The sequence below is a fragment of the Giraffa tippelskirchi genome, chromosome Y (genome assembly GCF_054371585.1).
Source record: "Giraffa tippelskirchi isolate mGirTip1 chromosome Y, T2T-mGirTip1v1.2.pri, whole genome shotgun sequence".
Taxonomy (NCBI): Eukaryota; Metazoa; Chordata; class Mammalia; order Artiodactyla; family Giraffidae; genus Giraffa; species Giraffa tippelskirchi.
Window position 1 is genome coordinate 5,316,054 of NC_137290.1, and position 19,724 is coordinate 5,335,777.

General features: G+C 47.1%; 1 protein-coding gene across 2 annotated transcripts in view; it reads right to left on the reverse strand.

Annotated features, from left to right (window-relative positions):
- LOC145537827 (anosmin-1) overlaps window positions 1-19,724 on the reverse strand; it is a 201,015-nt gene that overhangs the window by 24,866 nt on the left and 156,425 nt on the right. For both annotated transcript variants that reach the window (XM_081568726.1, XM_081568727.1), the window contains exons 6-8: window positions 15,262-15,391; window positions 6,476-6,681; window positions 3,595-3,739 (exon numbers count right to left, since the gene is read on the reverse strand). In XM_081568726.1, the coding sequence (XP_081424852.1) occupies window positions 3,595-3,739; window positions 6,476-6,681; window positions 15,262-15,391 (481 nt within the window). The remainder of the gene's footprint in view (window positions 1-3,594; window positions 3,740-6,475; window positions 6,682-15,261; window positions 15,392-19,724) is intronic.

The window sequence follows — 19,724 nt, forward strand, 5'->3', positions numbered from 1 at the left end:
TGTTAATACATGAATACACAGTATTACATAGAATACATAGAAATACATAGTACATAGAGACTGTATAATGTACACATACACATAGTCTGTATAGTATATATACTCATATATATATATATACTTTTTGCTATATATATGATATTTGTTTATACTCTAGTACAGTTTATGATAGCATAATATAGTAGACACAATTTGATGAATGAATTAAAGTGTGCAAGTTGCTCAGTCGTGTCTGACTGTTTGCGACCCCACGGACTATATGGTCCATGGGATTCTCCAGGCCAGAATACTGGAGTGGGTAGCCTTTCCCTCCTCCAGGGGAATCTTCCCAACCCAGGGATGGAACCCAGGTCTCCCACTTTGCAGGCGGATTCTTTACCAGCTGAGCCACCAGGGAAGTCCAGGAATACTGGGTGGATGAATGTAGGACTGCATTTAAAGAAATTAATGAATGGTGGGTACAGCCACTATGGAAAACAGTATGAAAGTTCCTAAGAAAACCAAACATAGAACTATCGTATGATCCAGCTGCCCCATTTCTGGGCATGTATCCAGACAAAATTATAATCCAAAAAGGTACACACACCCCTGTGTTCACTGCAGCACTATTCACAACAGTCAACACATGTGAAACAACCTGAATGCCCATCAACAGAGGAATGGATAAAGAAGATACGGTGCATGTAGGCAATGGAATATTACTCAGCCATGAAAAAGAACGAAACGATGCCATTTGCAGTCACATGGATGGACCTCGCGATTATCATACTAAGTGAATTAAGTCTGACAGAGAAAGACGAATACTGTATGATATCACTTGCTTGTGGAATCTAAAATATGACCCTAATGAACTTACCTATGAAACAGAAACAGACTCACAGACATTGAGGACAGACTGGTGGTTACCAAGCGGGCAGGTGATGGGGAGGGATGGAGTGGGAGGTTGGGGTTAGCAGATGTGAGCTTTGTTACAGAGAATGGATAAGCCACAAGGCCCTACTGTGTGTCACAGAGAACTATGTTCAATATCCTGTGATAAACCATCATGGAAAAGAATATACTTTTTAAAATGTACATATATACATAACTGAAATCACTTTGCTGTACAGCAGAAAATTGCCACCACGTTGTCAATCAACTACACTTCAATAAAAACTTCTTTTAAAAAATCGATGAAGTTATTAAATGTTCAGAGATGTTTCCATGAGAATTTTTACATAAAAGTTGTTCTGTACCCAGACTTACACACACAAATAGTGGACTTTTCAAATCCATTTAATCTCCCAAAGGACCCGTTTCTGAAATAGGGAGGAAGCTCTGTTTTGAGACCTCTTTTGAAAAACACCGTTTCAAGGGGATCTGCTCCTTTGGACCCCATTATCTTCCAGGTGGTACAAGGTAATTAGGGCTTCCCAAGTGGCTCAGTCAGTGGTTAAAGCATCCACCTGCCAATGCAGGAGACACAGGTTCCATCCCTGAGTTGGGAAGATCCCCTGGAGAAGGAACTGGCAACCCACTCCAGTATTCTTGCCTGGAGAATCCCATGGACAGAGGAGTCCATGGGGGTCGCAGAGTTGGACATGACTGAGGTCACAGGCAAGCTCAAGGAAGATGGTTATGGACAATCCCTGTGTCTAACAGAGGAGCCAGCCTCAGTTCAGTTCAGTCACTCAGTCATGTCCAACTCTTTCCAACCCCATGAACCACAGCACACCAGGCCTCCCTGTCCATCACCAACTCCCGGAGTCCACCCAAACTCATGTCGATTGAGTCGGTGATGCCATCCAACCTTCTCATCCTCTGTCGTCCCCTTCTCCTCCCGCCCTCAATCTTTCCCAGCATCAGTCTTTTCAAATAAGTCAGCTCTTCGCATCAGGTGGCCAAAGTATTGGAGTTTCAGCTTCAACCTACTCTTTCCTAAATTCTAGATGCTTGTCACGCCGTCCTGGTCGGACCCAGGCCAGGAGCCATGACGAAAGGCAGACCCTGTGAGCCTGGGGTAGCAACACTCGTGGAGAGGCCTGCAGCCTCTTCTGGGAGGGCCTGGCATCAGCCCAGCTCCAGGAGCCTCCCCACGGCCCTGCATGCCACTCCCCAGCTGTCGGCAAAAGCCAGAAACACTGCACCACCCAACATCTGGCTCAGAGACAAGGGCCTCATACGCCTCTCCTCTCGCTGTGCTGAGTTCATGGGCACAGAAGAGCTCGATAACACTGGCGCCTAAGACGTGAGCGTGGGGTGACGTGGTCACGGCTCCCAGTGCGGTACTGGGTAGCCTGCTGCAGGAATTGTGACCACTGTGTGAAACCCACAAAAAAAGGGGGTCTAAAGCCTCAAATGCATGTTGCATGTGAGGAGGGAATCCACAGTTTCTGAGAGTTTAGCTATAAGGATCCTCCTCCAAGACCAGGATACATCTGCGTGAGGACCCGACTGTGTTAATACAAGCGTTTGCTGGAATGGGACACCTTCTTAAGTTGCCATTATGACTCAAATGCATGTTGCAATTGAGGAGGGAATCTATAGTTTCTGAGAGTTAAGCTATAAGGATCCTCCTTGAAGACAGGTTCACATGTGCGTGAGAACCCGATCGTGTGAACACAAGCGTTTGCTGGAATGAGACACCTTCTTAAGTTGCCATTGTGACACCACAACTATCTATGAAACAGATAAAAGTTGTACAGAAAAGTCCAAGGCAAGGCTTTCCTGGTGGCTCAGTGGTAAAGAATCCGCCTACCAAAGCAGGAGACGGGTTCGCTCCCCGGTCCGGGAAGATCCCACGTGTTGTGGAGCAGCTAAGCCCATGTACCACAACTTGTGAGCCCGTCTGCCCTAGAACCCACGGTCTGCAACGAGGAGCCAACACAATGCACTGTGACTAGACAATAGTCCCTGCTCGCAGCTACTAGAGAAAAGCCCTCACACAGTTATGAAGACCCAGCACAGATACATTTAAAAAAATAATTATAAAAAATAAGGATGCATTTGCATAAGGAGCCTGATTCATGTGAATACTGGCATCTGCTAGGATGAGACACTTTTCCTTCCGAAGTTTCCATTAGAATAAGGACCGTGAATCATGTCAATATCAGCATCTGCTAGAATGAGACACCTTTTCATCCGAAGTTTCTGTTAGAATAAGGACCCCGAATCATGTCAATATTAGCATCTGCTAGAATGAGATGCCTTTTCTTCCAAAGTCTCCATCAGAATAAGTACCCCGAATCATGTCAATATGAGCATCTGCTAGGATGAGACACCTTTTCTTCCGAAGTCTCTGTTAGAATAAGGACCCCAAATCTTGTCAATATTAGCATCTGCTAGGATGAGACACCTTTCCTTCTGAACTTTCCATTAGAATAAGGACCCTGAATCATGTCAATATTAGCATCTGCTAGGATGAGACACCTTTTCTTCCAAAGTTTCCGTTATGCCGCCAAAACATTGCACGCGAAATAGACAATGACCGTGAGGAAGACGCCAAGGTAACGCGTGCACACTGTACTGGTTCACAGGACACAGTCACACGCGTGCCGGTAGGAAGACCTGCCCGGTGGAGACAGGAAGGGAGGGAAGGGAACCGTGCGAACTCACTGTTGTGGGTGGCGTGCGCAGACGTGAACCGCAGGGACACCTTGGCGCTCTTGAGGCGCGTCTGGCCCCAGTAGGTGATGGCTTGCAGCTCCACGGTGTAGTCACAGCCCAGCTGCAGCGGCTCCAGGGTCACCGAGTTCTGAGACTGCAGGCGGAGGGGAGATGAGACTGCGTCACAAGCCGCCCAGACCCTGAGCCTCCCGCCAGAGGCCCTGGGTCCTCCGGGATCCCACCAGCTCCCGCCTGACCTCCGCCCGGACTCAGATCATGGAACCTTCTATGTCTTTAGCAAAGCCAGTCGTGCCGTGGATCCAAATAAGCGTCACGCAAAAGCATCTTTTTATGTGTTTTTGAAACTGTGTCACTAATCCCATTATCAGATGCTCTGCAATTAGTGAGGATGAATAACTCAGTCCTAGAGCTCACAGTTCTAGGATTGTATATGTGTTTGAATCCTGCGCCATTAGCAGGATGTGTTTGTGTGTGTGTGTGTGTGTGTGTGTTCTGTGCCTTTTGCAGGATGGGTGTGTGTGTCTGTGTGTGTGTGTGTATCCTGTGCAGTTTGCAGGGTATGTGTGTGAGTGTGTATTTTGTGCCAGTTCTAGAATTGTGTGTGTGTCTGAATCATGTGCCACTGGCAGCGTGTGTGTGTGTGTGTGTGTGTGTGTGTGTGTGTGTGTGTGTGTGTGTGTGTGTGTGTGTGTGTGTGTGTGTGTGTGTGTGTGTGTGTGTGTCCCTCACTCCTTACTGGAAGCAGCTCACAGAGACGAGAGCCCTTTATAACAGACTAGCAGAGGCTCACATCAGCACACACCTGCAAAGACCCGGCAAACTGACAGTCACTGTATTTCTCCGATACGGATCCTCCGTCTTCTATGAGAAAACTTCCACCGGAAGTTGCTAAGAAAAATCAACTTGACAGAATGCTTTTTAAAGCACGTTTTTATGGCTTGCAGGTATGATAATCAAGTCCCTTACAAGAACTGGGAATGAAGAGAAATAAGCTTGTGGTCTTAGAATTCAAACATTTGTCAAAAGATAGGACATGGGCAGCTCTGTGGTAGTGCACTGGCTGGGATTTGGTGCTTTCAGCATTGGGGCCAGGGTTCAATTCCCTGTGGAGGAACACATACAGGAAATGGTACACACACACACACACACACCCTGCAAATGGAACAGGACACACACATACACCATGCAAATGACACAGGGTACACATACACACCCATCCTGCAAATGGCACAGGATACCCACAAACACACACCCCACAAAAGGCACAGGATACACACATACACACACACATATCCTGCAAATGGCTGAAGACACACACACACACAGCAAATAGCACAAAATAGGCACAGACACACATCTTACAAATGGCACTAACACACACAGACACACACAAACATCCTGCAAACGGCACAAGATTCACACACACATATACAGATATCCTGGCAAGTGATACAGGATACACACACACCCTCCAGTGTCACAGGATACACACACACTCACACACATCTTGCAAATGGCACAGCATACACACACAAACACACACACATCCTGCAAATGGTAGAGAATACACAGGCAATGGTGTGTATCCCTCCTGCAATGGTGAGGAAACACACAGACTCTGCAAATGGCACAGGATACACACACACACACACTGTAACTGTCATAGGACACAGACACACACAGACACACACACAAACATCCTGCAAATGAGACAGGATACACACACAGACACATCCTGAAGATGCACAAAATACACACACACACACACATACACACACAATCTCCTTTTAGTCGAGGGGCCACCTGATACCACATGGACTATATATATATACTATACATATACTATATATGCATATATTTTGCCATGTCACATTCTGATTTCCATTTCTGTGATTTCCCACCTTCATCTCTTTCAGCACTTTCTATGAGATGAGCACACATTATCAATTATCACTTGTTGCAGAGTGCTGTGAAATGAAACCTGGAACTGTCAGAAAGTTTCTTACAAATAAACCAAAACAGCATCGCAGCTGGATATCAGTGATGTGAACTGGTAGAGACATGTTTTACAATCCTCCATGGCACAGATACTGGAATGTTCATTTAAAAAAATATTGCTGCTATATTTTTAAAGCACTTTTCAACATTAATTTATGGAATTCGACCTTATAAATTAGAGGGGAAGTTGTTCATTTATGTTTTATAACAACAAGATAAAGAAGTGTGTAATAAAAGGACATGTTTTTTATACATTAAGCATGTCACACAATGCAAAACGTCCAGTGTTATGGAGATCTCATTGCATGAAATGTTTTGGTGAAGATTTTACTTCTTGGTATGTGGAAAATAAGCCATCCCACGTCCTTTTAATCAATGAGAAACATATATTGTCAAACATACATCTTGGAAACTGTCTGCAGTTCCGGCAATGACATTACAGATGGGAGCACCTTGCAACACAACAGAAAAGGTATGAACTTTAACTCCCCAATTCAGAAGGATCGCTTAAAAAAAAAAAAAAAAAGCAAACCTCCATGTCAAGGACATTTTGAACTGTACCATTTTCAGTAGCTAGACAGGTAAGATGGATAGCATTCCAGTCCCTTTGATTTCTAGAGTTTGTGCCGTCCCTTTTGGATACAAGTAAGTCAACAGATGACATCCAAGCGTTCTCAACCTAAAATGTCTGAGGCTGAGTGGCCGGTGTGGTCCTCTGGTCGCTGACCCTCTTCGGCCAGAGGGAAGAGATGCGAATTCATCCATCATCCACCCCTTTTCTGGGCTCACTGGAGGCTGCCCTTAAACCAGGCGCCTTGAGTTCACCCCCCCCCACGGGCCGTCGGGCCCCCTCCCCGGGATGGGCACTTACCCCATCTGTGGTCTTCCTCCTCTTCTTCTTGGTCGGCACAAGGGACTTGCCGCTGACCGTCCAGCTCCAGAAGACTTTGTAGTGGTGCACCGGGATGTCTGGTTCCTCAGGGACATCCCACGCGATGGTCACGGCCACGCTTCCGTCACTGTGGACGGTGGAGTTCGCCAGCCGGAGGTTGGCTGGGGCCGGGGGTGCGGACGGATCTGAAATTGCAGGAGACAGACTGCAGTGTTGAGGCTGACCATGAAAGCACCATCGACTCCATGGACAGGAGTTTGAGCAAACTCCGGAAGATGGCGAAGAACAGGGGAGCCTGGCATGCTGCCATCCATGGGGTCGCAGAGAGTCGGACACGACTGAGTGGCTCAATAACAACCACGGAAGCACCATTTCTGCACGTGTAACGACGGCAGGGTCAACGCAAGAACACTGCCCTTTATATTTAGGATAGCTGAAAACAAGCACTTCAGTTCAGTTTGGTTCAGTCGCTCGGTTGTGTCCAACTCTTTGTGACCCTATAGACTGTAGCCCGCCAGGCTCCTCTGTCCATGGGATTCTCCAGGCAAGGATACTGGAGTGGGTTGCCATTTCCTTCTCCAGGGGATCTTCCAGACCCAGGGATCAAACCCGAGTTGCTTATGTCTCCTGCATTGACAGGTGGGTTCTTTACCACTAGTGCCACCTGGGAAGCCCCAGAAATTGAGCAAATATAGATGCCGCTCACCACAAAGGACTTACAGATGGTTTTTCTTCAATACGTCTGCCCAATAGTTCTAAAACCATCTGCATCAGAGGAGCAAAGAAGCTAACTTGATATAAATGAAGAAAACTGGAGGAAAATACCCATGTTTTTATTCTCAGGATGCTTTGCATTTTTAGAATGATGGAAACATGAATTATTGTTTTCTTAAATCTGTTGCTTTCCTGTAAGATAGCTAAGTTCTGGAGGTTTGGTGGGTTATTAATTTTCTTTTTAAGTTTTGTAATTGCTTTCCTAGGCTAATCACTAATCCAAAGCACATGACATGATATTTTTGACGAAGTGGTTCTCAAACAATCAACATTAGGAAACCTCTGGGAGTGCCCAAGACTGATACTGAGATAATGCTGTTTCAGTGAGTCCTGGGAGGGCCCAGAAATATATTCATGTGAAATATGTTTTATATAAAATAACTGTTGTTGCTGTTTAGTCACTTAGTCATGTCTGACTCTGCATCACCATGGACTGTAGCCCACCAGGCTCCTCCATCCATAGGATTCTCCAGGCAAGAGTACTGGAGTGGGTTGCCATTTCCTTCTCTAGGGGATCTTCCCAACCCAGGGATCGAACGTATGTTTCCTGCATGGGCAGACAGATTCTTTACCACTGAGCCACTTGGGAGACTACTTTGCCAACAGCAAAGTCTTGGCCCCTCCAGCCCTTACTCCCCACCACAGACACCCCATCTCAGGAAACGCATATTCCTTCCCACGGCTCCTGCCCTAAACCTCCAGGCTGTATCCTTCCTGAGCTCTCATTGAACAGCTCCCGTGGCATATCAATACTGCAGAGTCTATCTGGAATTCCACTATCTCTACCAGAATGACACCCCTGGGCCCAAGTCAACTTTCTCTCTCCCTGATTATTGCGAAGGCCTGTCTGAGCCTTTCTCAGTATGGCAGCTGGTGAATCGTTTTTTAATTTATTTTTATTTATTTGGCTTCCCTGGTAGCTCAGCTGGTAAAGAATCCACCTGCAATGCAGGAGACCCCGGTTCGATTCCTGGGTCAGGAAGATCCCCAGGAGAAGGGATAGGCTACCCGCTCCAGTATTCCTGGGCTTCCCTGGTGGCTCAGACACTAAAGAATCTGCCTGCAATGCGGGAGACCTGGGTTCGATCTCTGGGTCGGGAAGATCCCTTGGAGAAGGGAATGGCTACCCACTCCAGTATTCTTTTATTTTTGTTTATGTTTAATTTATTTTGTTTTTAAATTTATTTGTATTTCTTTGGCCATGCCGGGTCTTCATTCCAGCATGCGGTATCTTTAGTTGGGACACAGGAACTCTTAGTTGCGGCAGGTGGGACTTAGTTCCCCGAGCAGGGGTTGAACCTGGGTCCCCTGCACTGGGAACACAGAGTCTTAGCTACTGGACCACCAGGGAAGTCCCAGCTGGTGATGCTTCACGACATGAGTTCAGGAGCTCTCACTGCCCACCCCCCCGCAAAGAGCTGGCAGTCTCCCCAAAGCCCTGTGCGTTCCTGCCACACATAACATCCCAAGTCTGCTTTCCTGTCCCTGCTCCTCCTGCTGCTCTGGCCGTGCTGGTTCCCAGGTTACGTCCTGGAGGTGAAACCAGGAGCTACTGAGGCTCTTCCAATGGTTGTTGAGCCTCAACGCCTCCCCCTAGGGAGTCCTGACCTGACTGGGCTCCTACTGCGGGTCGACCAGACGTCTCACTATCCAAGTCCGTTAAACCTGTTCTCCTCTCACTAGCAGAGCATTGCCACAGTTTCCTCCTACCTTCCTGTTCTCTGAGGCCCTCAGAACCAAATCCGCAGCACGATTCAATCCTGAACCTGCACCAGGTCACCAGAGCTAGTCTGCAAGCTCATCACCACGTCAAAGCAAAAGAAAAATTAAAACGTGTACAGATCATCACAGCCATTCACGTTTTCAGTGATGCACCTGGATGCCTACGTGCTGAAAACACACAGTCAATGCTTCCAGAAACTCAAAGTTCACAGCAAAAGCACAAAATCAGCTACATTTCTAAAGAAAATGCCCAGTTAGGAAAGTCAACTGGTGGTATTTCATCATTTCCTTAATCTACTTCATTCATTCTATCATTACCCACCGCCCTGGAAACATATCTCATGCCTTACATGTGATTACAATAGCCCAGGATAGCATCACCTAGTTTGTGAACCATGAAACCACATAATTGATGAAACAGCACTAGGAAATAATGCCTTTAAATAACAAATTAATAGTATTTGGCTCAAATTTTCTTCCCTGGTGGCTCAAAGAGTAAAGAATCTGCCTGCAATGCGGGAGACCTGGGTCTGATCCCGGGTAAGGAATATCCCCTTGGAGAAGAGAGGGAATGGTAACCCACTCCAGTATTCTTGCCTGGCAAGTCCCATGGACAGAGGAGCCTGGTGGGCAACAGTCCATGCGGTTGCAAAGAGCTGGACACGACTGAGCAGCTAACCCTTTCACTTTCACATTTTCTTAAACATAAGGCCCATTTGAGTATTCAGAATACCCAGATGGCATATTCCCATAATGAAGATAAAACACTCCAATCTCTTCCCCCCTCCCAAATGACTTTAAAATTACAGAGCCAAGAGGGAAGAGCAGAGATGATCTGTTTATCAGACCCAATTACTCTCTGTAAACCAGCTTTTCGTTTATCTGTTTAGTCAGCGAAGGCTTCAGATGAGAGTCTGTCCGACCTGTCTAAGCTGAAGGATTTCAATCAGTCCCAACAAACTCCCACACTGCAGCCATCCCTGGCCTTGTGAAGTGGTTCCCTACATTGTGAAATGAAGTATATTCACTTTGTTGAGATGTACAAGGTCTTTTCTTTCAATTTACATAATGTTTCGATTGTATGAAAACTTTGAAATGCAGTTGGAAATTTGTGGAAAACAATTATATGCATATAGCTGATGCCACATTATGATAGAGCCTTAAAGGATTCTATAAGCTACTTCTTTGGTCTTTTTTTTTTTTTTTTCCTAAACTGGTAAGGATCTTTCAACCTTTTGACCCGTAGGGTTGAACTGGTGAAGGGACCTGCCCGACGTTATTCACATAACTGGCGACAGTCAGAAGCGAGAAAGACAGGGAGGGGAGCCCGAGGGGCTGAGACTAACACTCCTGCACATCTGTATGTGTGGTCATCATCACAACAGGCCACCGTCCACACAGAGAGTCACCACGTGAAGGCCCTTTCTGAGTAAAGTGCCCATGGACAGTCCAGCACAGGGACTGACAGCCTTTTTCTGTAAAGAGGCAGACACTGAATATCACGGCGCTGCAGGCCAGACAGTCTCTGCTGCAACTACTACACTCTGCTGCTGTAGCTTAAAGCAGGATGGGCAAGTACACGCGGCTGTATTTAACATGCAGAACCAACAGGGACCTGCTGGACAGCACAGGGAACTCTGCTCAATACTCTGTAATAACCTTGAGGTGACCGGCGGGAAGGGACAGTTAGGGAGTCTGGGATGGACATGGACACACTGCTGCATTTAACATGGAGAACCAACAAGGACCTGCTGGACAGCACAGGGAACTCGGCTCAATACTCTGTAATAACCTTATAGTTCCAGGGGGAAGGCTGGGGGAAGGGACAGTTAGGGAGTTTGGGATGGACATGGACACACTGCTGTATTTAACATGGAGAACCAACCAGGACCTGCTAGACAGCCCAGGGAACTCTGCTCAATGTCATGTGGCAGCCTGGATGGGAGGGGAGTTTGGGGCAGAATGGATACACGTATATGTATGGCTGAGTCTCTTCACTGTCCACCTGAAACTATCACAATATTGTTAATAAGCTATACCCCAATACAAACTGAAAAGTGCTTTTTAAAAAAAGCAGCCATAGACTCATTAAAAAAGAGCCCGATACTGGGAAAGATTGAAGGCAGGAGGAGACGAGGATGAGATGGTTGGATGGCATCATGACTCAATGGACAGGAGTTTGAGCAAACTGCAAGAGATAGTGAAGGACAGAGAAGCCTGGTGTGCTGTGGTCCATGGGGTCGCAAACAGTTGGACATGACTGAATGACTGAACAACAACAACAAAAATTGACAATATGGCAACAAATGAGCGTGGCTCTGTGCTAATGAAACGCTATTTGCAGAAGCAAGTAGCAGGCAAACGTGGACCACGGGCCATGAAGTGCCAACCCCGAGTCAGTCTTTACAAAGCAATGACACCATGTAGTCTCTTGGAACTGGACATAAAAGTGTTAGTCGTTCAGTTGTGTCCAACTCTTAGCGACCCCATGGACTGTAGCCCACCAGGCTCCTCTGTCCATGGGATTCTCCAGGCAAGAATACTGGAGTGGGCTGCCATTTCCTTCCCCAAGGGATCTTCCCGACCCAGGGATCAAACCCAGGTCTCATAAACGGTGCTTATTTCTAATGAGCATATGGCTGTAGCTTGTTTTTGAAATGTCGGCATCATGTTCCCATTTTATAGATGAGGAAACCGAGGGTCAGAGTTTCATTCACTAGTTGGGGAGTGTCGCATGAGAGGGCCAGAGTCATATCACAAGATGAGAGCTTCCTTGAGGCTTAAATGAGAGCATTTCCCCCCATCCCACTTCTCTTTCTGCCTCATCCATCCCCTCTTTATAAGCTTCCCAGTCATCTACAGAAACACATCTCACAGGGCAGGAAGCAAACACACCCTCAGAGATAAGTGGAAGAGGAAGGCCATGTTAGCTCCTTTTACAATTTGCGTGATTTCCAGGGCAAGATGTATTCAGTATTTAGCAGGAATATCCAAATTCAGCCTTGAAAACAGATCCTTTTATTACCAACTCTATGTAGTGCTTTTGGCAAAGGAAGATGGAACACTTGGATTTCAGAAGAAAGATTTACGGTTTCCTGTCTGAACCTTTCGTGGTTAATTCCGCAAGCAAAAAGTAGCAGACACAACGATGGAACGACCTAGTGCCTACAATGCGGAAAATGCCAAATGAAATCACTTGTCACCCCTGGAGAAAAGTAGGCCTATTATCGCACTGACATGAAACCCCATGAGAAAGGAGCCCTTGTTCTGTCCTTCCCGGGGAGAAAGGCCATCACCTACTGTGAGGCAGGCACCTCAAGATGTCCCAACAATGCTAATGGTTACATACAGAAACCCACCTCCATGTTTGCACAGAAAACCAATGTGCAAATGCCAACAGAGACCTTTAGATGATCATACTGAAAAAGACAAGCTTCATATAATATCACTTACATATGGAACCTAGAGAATTGGTGCTTTCAAACTGTGGTGCTGGAGAAGACTCTTGAGAGTCCCTTGGACTGCAAGGAGATCAAACCAGTCCATCCTAAAGGAAAGCAACCCTGATTATTCATTGGAGGGACTGATGCTGAAGCTGAAGAACCTTCAATACTTTGGCCACTTGATGTGAGGAGCCAACTCATTAGAAAAGACCCTGATGCTGGGAAAGATCGAAGGCGGGAGGAGAAGGGGACGACAGAGGATGAGACGGTTGGATGGCATCACCGACGCGATGGACATGAGTTTGAGCAAACACTAGGAGATGGTGATGGACAGGGAGGCCTGGCGTGCTACTGAGCAACAACCACAACCCTTAGCCGCATCCTGGAAGAATCAGCTTCAGCTGCTTAGCAGGTCTGCGTCTTCAGTGAAGACACTAGAATCTACCACGAATTCCAGGCGTGTGTTTTTTGCTTCAGACGTGCACTCTGCAATGCTGAATGCTGGGCACATTTGTCAAACCAAGAAACAGAACGATTTAATGGTGAGTGCGGGGATTGCCCAGACGGTGCACCTTCATTCAGCACAAGCCCATTTCAACTGACGGACACGGGGCTAATCCGAGACCCAAGCGGTGCTCAGTTACGCAGGAAGGGCTGGGGTGACGTGGCTCTGCTGTCTGCCCGGGACGCGTGCCTCTTTGGAGGTTGGCAGCCACGGTCACAGGACCTCTGCCCAGGTCCCGCCCAGCTCCAAAGGGGGTGTGTCCTGTGCGTGCAGAGGCTGGGCACGGCTCTGCCTCGTGTGTGCAGGAGCATCGGTGATCTGAGAGTGCCAGGCCACAAGCGGGAAACGGGGCCGGTGGGAACACGGCGTGACCGCAGCACGCCTGGACCACGTGCAACGGGGCCGGTGGGAGCACGGCGTGACCGCAGCACGCCTGGACCACGCGCGACGGGGCCGGTGGGAGCACGGCGTGACCGCAGCACGCCTGGACCACGCGCGACGGGGCCGGTGGGAACACGGCGTGACCGCAGCACGCCTGGACCACGCGCGACGGGGCCGGTGGGAACACGGCGTGACCGCAGCACGCCTGGACCATGTGCGACGGGGCCGGTGGGAACACGGTGTGACCGCAGCATGCCTGGACCACGTGTGAACTGGGAAAGTCAAGGTGGAGACTTCCCGAGCCCCGTGTGGACCCTCACCTCTGAATCCCCCACTGACTACTTATTGGCACAGCCTCTCTCCATCATTGGACCACAGGGAGACAGGCCTCATTCGAGAAAGGTCTCACGCCTCTGTTAGTTCTCTTCCCGGCTTGCTCAGTGCTTTCACCTCAGAGTGGGGTGTGTGGGATATACCTTTCTTAAAAGGGCTTTTTAAAAGAGAGAGTTAAAAAAAACCTACAACACAGGGGACTTCCCTGGTGGTCCAGTGGCTAAGACTCCCCACTTCCAGTGCAGGGGACCCAGGTTCAATCCCTGGTCAGGGAACTGGACCCCACATGCTACCAGGAAGACTGAAGGGTCCACCTGCCACAACGAACAGCTAGTGCAGTCAATTAAAAAAAAAGTCTACAATAAACACTGGAATGGCATGCAAATATTTAAATTATTTGGGCTGCAAATTTTCCACTTGAGACCTGTGATTATCTTGATAAAGGTGTGGCAATATTATTCTACCAAGATAGAGACAGACTAGCTGGAACTTAAGAGGGTGTGTGGGCTCAGTCACGTCCGACTATTTTGCGACCCCATGGACTGTAGTCCATCAGGCTCCTCTGTCCATGGGATTCTCCAGGCAAGAATACTGCAGTGGGTTGCCATGCCCTTCTCCAGGGGATCTTCCCGACCCAGGGATCGAACCTGCGTGTTCTGCATTGGCTGGCGGATCCTTTACCACTGAGCCACCTGGGCATCCAAAATGGAAAGAAATTGCAATGTATAGCAGCCAGTGCAAACCTTCCCATCTTGAAAGACATGACTGACGTTACATGCCTCACATTACTCATTAACATCACAATGCCTGCCTAAACCGAGCTTGAGTGACCTCACATTACTCATTAACATCACAATGCCTGCCTAAACCAAGCTTGAGTGACCTCCTGTTGAGGACAACTGCTTATTAGTAAGTGAACAACCTCACGGATCATCTTCCATGAAAACAGACCTTGCTGATTAGCCAGGCCAACGTATCATTAACTCAGAGGGCACAACACAACTGGAGGAAAAAACAGAGACCTATTCTTAATATCTGATCCAATCATGTCCTTGCACCATCACAGACTAGACTAACCACAAATGGAAAACAGTGTTCACCACACCCACAGAGGTTTTAGAACCGCAGTGAAAAGAGAAGGGAAGAAAGTGATAGCCATGATAAGGTGACTCAGGACAGATTTAAACTCTCCCTGGTGTGAAACAGGAGGTGAATTCACACCCAGCGGAGCCACTGTTTTCAAGAGACCTGCACAGTCTGATGCGGCAGGCACGAAAGCTTTCTCTCCAAAAAATTTAAACTGAACGGCGCTTGATGCATAAGAGACGGAGAGACCCAGGGAGAGGAAGTTGACTGTAGAGACCTGCCCGTCCGAGCTGAGAAAACATTATCATGATGATAGTTTCCGGAGCCTTGCAGGGGTCAAAGCCCAGGGATCCTCCCAGCCATGAATTCACACGGCTCCTTCAGAGGCATCTGGTCCCACTAGCTCAGCACAGCAAAGCCACATGCTGGCCAAACACACCCACCCGTACCAGCCTGGGAACGCCACGGATGTGCCCCCCATTGCGAGGTGGGTGGGTGGGCAGGCAGCAAGCACCACTGACCTTTGGAGGAGCGGAAGTGCTTGCTGGGGGCGGTGAAGCCTCGGGTCCCGTGCACGTTCACGGCCGCCACGCGGAACTGGTACCATCTGCTGGGCCGGACGTCCGTCAGCTGTACCCGCTCGTCCGTGGTCTGAGAGGGAAAAGGCACACAGAAGCCTGTTATCCTGATGTGCCTGCCGGGTCTGCTTTGTAAACACAGGTGATTCATCGGTGGACTCGAGGCAGTCCTGCCCTCCCCTTGCCCTCCTGGGTGAGGGTGGGCGACTCTGCTGGGTTCCAGGGAGGGCTGTCGGGATGGAGGAGTTCCCAGGGGAGGTTCCAGCGGCTCCATGCCACTCATGGGTATTTATTCCCAAAGACTCGGACGGCTCTGTGGAAGTCAAAGTCTCCTGATGAATGCATGGGCTGGTTTTTACCTCTGATGACTACATACAGCATTGGACGGTTTTCATTAAGGAAGTATATGTATGAATGAATAATGGGCTTCCCCTGTGGGTCAGATGGTTAGAATCTGCCTGCAATGCAGGAGACCCAGGTTTGATCTCTGGGTCAGGAAGATCCCCTGGAGAAGGAAAATGGCAACCCACTCTAGTATTCTTGCCTGGAGAATCCCATAGACAGAGGAGCCTGGCGGGCTACAGTCCGTGGGGTTGCAGAGAGTTGGACAGGACTGAGCGACTGTCGCTTCACCTCACGAATGAATAAATATATGAAGTGATCATTACATTACAGAGAACATGAAATCATCTGTAAATGACAGAAGGAAAATGCCTCCCACTTGGACACCAAATATAATTCTGAAAGTAGGTATGCGAACCCACACACTTAAATTCGGGAAGTACATTGCAACTCAGGGCTTTTTCTTTCTTTCCTTTTTTTTTAGCTTGAGTAAATCATGTAAGATGTGCATAGATTCACGTTCCTGAAGGGTGAGGTGTGTTACAATGTGGAGGTGGTTTAATCACTCAGTTGTGTCCAACTCTTTGTGACCCCACAGACTGTAGCCCGCCAGGCTCCTCTGTCCATGGGATTCTCCAGGCAAGAACAATGGGGTGGGTTGCCATGTCCTTCTCCAGGGGATCTTCCCATCCCAGGGATCGAACCTGAGTCTGCTGCATTGGCAGGTGGGTTATTTACTGCTGAACCATCAGGAGTGGCTGTGTGAATATATCTTAGTCCAATAAAACGTTGTAAAGAAGAAAACTGGACGCAGGGACACACTGACAGGGCTTGCTGCCCCTCTGGTTATGTTCCGAGATCTCAGACAACCTGACCATATTGTCACTACCCACCTTGGCCAAGCTCAGGGCAACAGGCCCGCTTCCAACAATGTCCTAGGGCAGATCTGAGCACTTGGCCATGACTCTGAGAGAGTCACATCCTAGGCAAGCGGATAAGAAGTCCAAGGGTCCCCGAAGAGAGAGGGGTCTGGGGCTCTGGAGGAGGGGATAGGGATCTGGAATTCCCAAGAGGAGGAAAGGACAAACATCTTTTTTTTCCTCTACATTTCTTAGTCTTAGTCACATAAAACTTTTTTTTTTTCCTTTAAGCCTGGTGATTACTCAGTTTAAAATCTGTACTAAGGATTATATATACTAAGGACTATATTCCAGTAGTCATGTATGAATGTGAGAGTTGGACTACAAAGAAAGCTGAGCACCAAAGAATGGATGCTTTGGAACTGTGGTGTTGGAGAAGACTCTTGAGCTTCCCTTGGACTGCAAGGAGATCCAACCAGTCCATCCTCAAGGAGATCAGTCCTGAATATTCATTGGAAGGACTGATGCTGAAGCTGAAATTCCAATCCTTCAGCCACCTCATGTGAAGAGCTAACTCATTTGAAAAGACCCTGATGCTGGAAAAGAGGGAAGGTGGGAGGAGAAGGGTACGACAGAAGATGAGATGGTTGGATGGCATCACCAACTCAATTGACATGTGTCTGAGTAATCTCTGGGAGTTGGTGATGGACAGGGAGGCTTGGCGTGCTGCAATCCATGGGGTTGCAAGAGTTGGACACGACTGAGGGACTGAACTGAACTGAACTGAGAATGTATATTATGGGAATGGGTCTGGTAGGATCTTTCTGTTGTTAAGTTCTAATCCTGTTATCCTAAAATGTAAATTGTGGGAGTGGGTCTGGTAAAATTTTTACAACCTTGAGACATTCTTTTGATTTATTGTAATAACTAAGTTAAAAAGCATATGAGTCCCTTGCTAACACTAGTGAGGGGGGCACTCTCTGTCCCCTTTCTAATGTCTGTGCCAGAAGCTTTCTCTGTCTCTTTTCTCACTTTAATAAAACTCTGCTACACAGAAGCTCTTGAGCGATGAAGCCTGGTCCCTGGTCCTGAAGCTAAATCTCCTTTGGAGACCATGAATCCGACACCGTTCACCATAAGCCATCGACTCCAAGGGATAAATGTCTGAGTTCTGTGGGTCATCTGGGCCTAGTGCCAGCTGAGCTCAACATGACCCTCCTTGCATGAACCTGGGCAACAGAATGGAATCGATACCCTCCTAAACCTCAGCTTGTGATAACTTACTCAAAGGACTGTCACGTGTACTTCAGCATTCAAAAGAAGCTAAGCATTTCCATGATTAAAATAAATAAGCAGGGTCGTCATTACCATCTTTCTAAATTCCACGTATATATGCATTAATATACTGTATTGGTGTTTCTCTTTCTGACTTACTTCACTCTGTACAATAGGCTCCAGTTTCATCCGCCTCATTACAACTGATTCAAACGTGTTCTTTTTTATCTCCGAGTAATATTCCATTGTGTATATGTACCACAGCTTCCTTATCCATTCATCTGTCGATGGACATCTAGGTTGCTTCCATGTCCTCGCTATTGTAAACAGTGCTGCAGTGGACAATGGGGTACGTGTGTCTCTTTCAATTCTGGTTTCCTCGGTGTGTACGCCCAGAAGGCGAGGGTGGGATGATTTGAGAGAACAGCATTGAAACATGTATATGACCATATGTGAAATAGGAGGCCAGGGCAAGTTCAATGCATGAAGCAGGGCACTCAAAGCTGGGGCTCTGGGGTGACCCTGAGGGATGCACTGGGGAGGGAGGTGGGAAGGGGGCTCAGGATGGGGGACACATGAATCGTGGCCGATTCATGTTGATGTATGGCAAAAACCACCACAATAGTGTAAAGTAATTAACCTCCAATTAAAATCAATTAATTTAAAATAGAAAATAAATAAAATTTTTTAAAGAAGGAAGAAAGTGACTTCTGAAGTGTGCCTTTCTACCTTTTCTGGCAGAATTGAGACAACATTTCCATTGACTTCTTTGTCTAGTCTCAGCCTTCAGTTTAAGGAACTAAAGTCAGCACGCTCAGCAGACACAGTAAGGAAACATTTCATGTGGCATTAACCAGTGAACACAGTAATAATAATAAAAATGATAGAGCGAGGTGTTTCCTCTCTCCAAGAAAGAGAATATGAAAGAGAAAGTGTTATCATCAATTACTTTCATAAATCTTCAAATTTGGAATTTGGAAATTCTTCAAGTGATATTGTAGCACCATTTAGGGGAGAATGCCATGTAAACCAAACATAATTTTAGGCTGTATTCTGAACATCTTTATGTTTTGTTAATGCAAAAGGGTTTAACAAGATAGATATGGCATAAAATTAGTAAATATTTCTGACCAGTTCTTTTTTTTTCCCTAATTGAAGATGTTTCTTTTAGAAGTGGCACATATACACAATGAAATATTACTCAGCCATAAAAAAGGAATGAATCTGAGTCAGTTGTAATGAGGTGGATGCATCTAGAGCCTGTTTCTACAGAGTCAAATAAGGCAGAAAGAGAAAAAAAGATAAATGTTGAATATCAGTGCATATATATGGAACCTCAGAAAAGGGTACTGATGAACCTATCTGCAGGGAAGAGACAGAGACGCAGAGAACGGACGTGTGGACACAGAAGGGGAAGGAGGGAGTGAGACAAATTCAGCAAGTAGCACTGACCATGCACACTAATAGCACTGACTTTATATGTGAGATAGAAAGTAGGCAGGAACCTGCCGTGCAACACAGGGAGCTTAGCCCAGTTCTCTGTGATGACCTAGGGGGGCGGAAGAGGCGAGGGGAAGAGTCAAGAAAGAAGGGATATTGTACACGTGATTGATTCACTTTGTTGTACGGCAGAAACTAACACTACATCACCCATTATCCTCCAATTAAAAAAAAAATCGTTTTAACATCACATTTCTCACTGCTTTCGAGGTCTTTAAATTACTCTCGTGTTTATTCCTCTCCGAGACACTACTGATGAAAAGGGGATTACATTTTTCTTTCAAACACCTGAGTATTGCACTGTAGTTTACATGTAATGAAAAAAAAAAAAAATCAAGGGAACCTCGTCCTTGGAGAAAGAGGGTCTTACACACATCAGCAGAGAAGATTTCCCTGTAGACCTACAGGGGGAGAAGCCATGTTTACTTG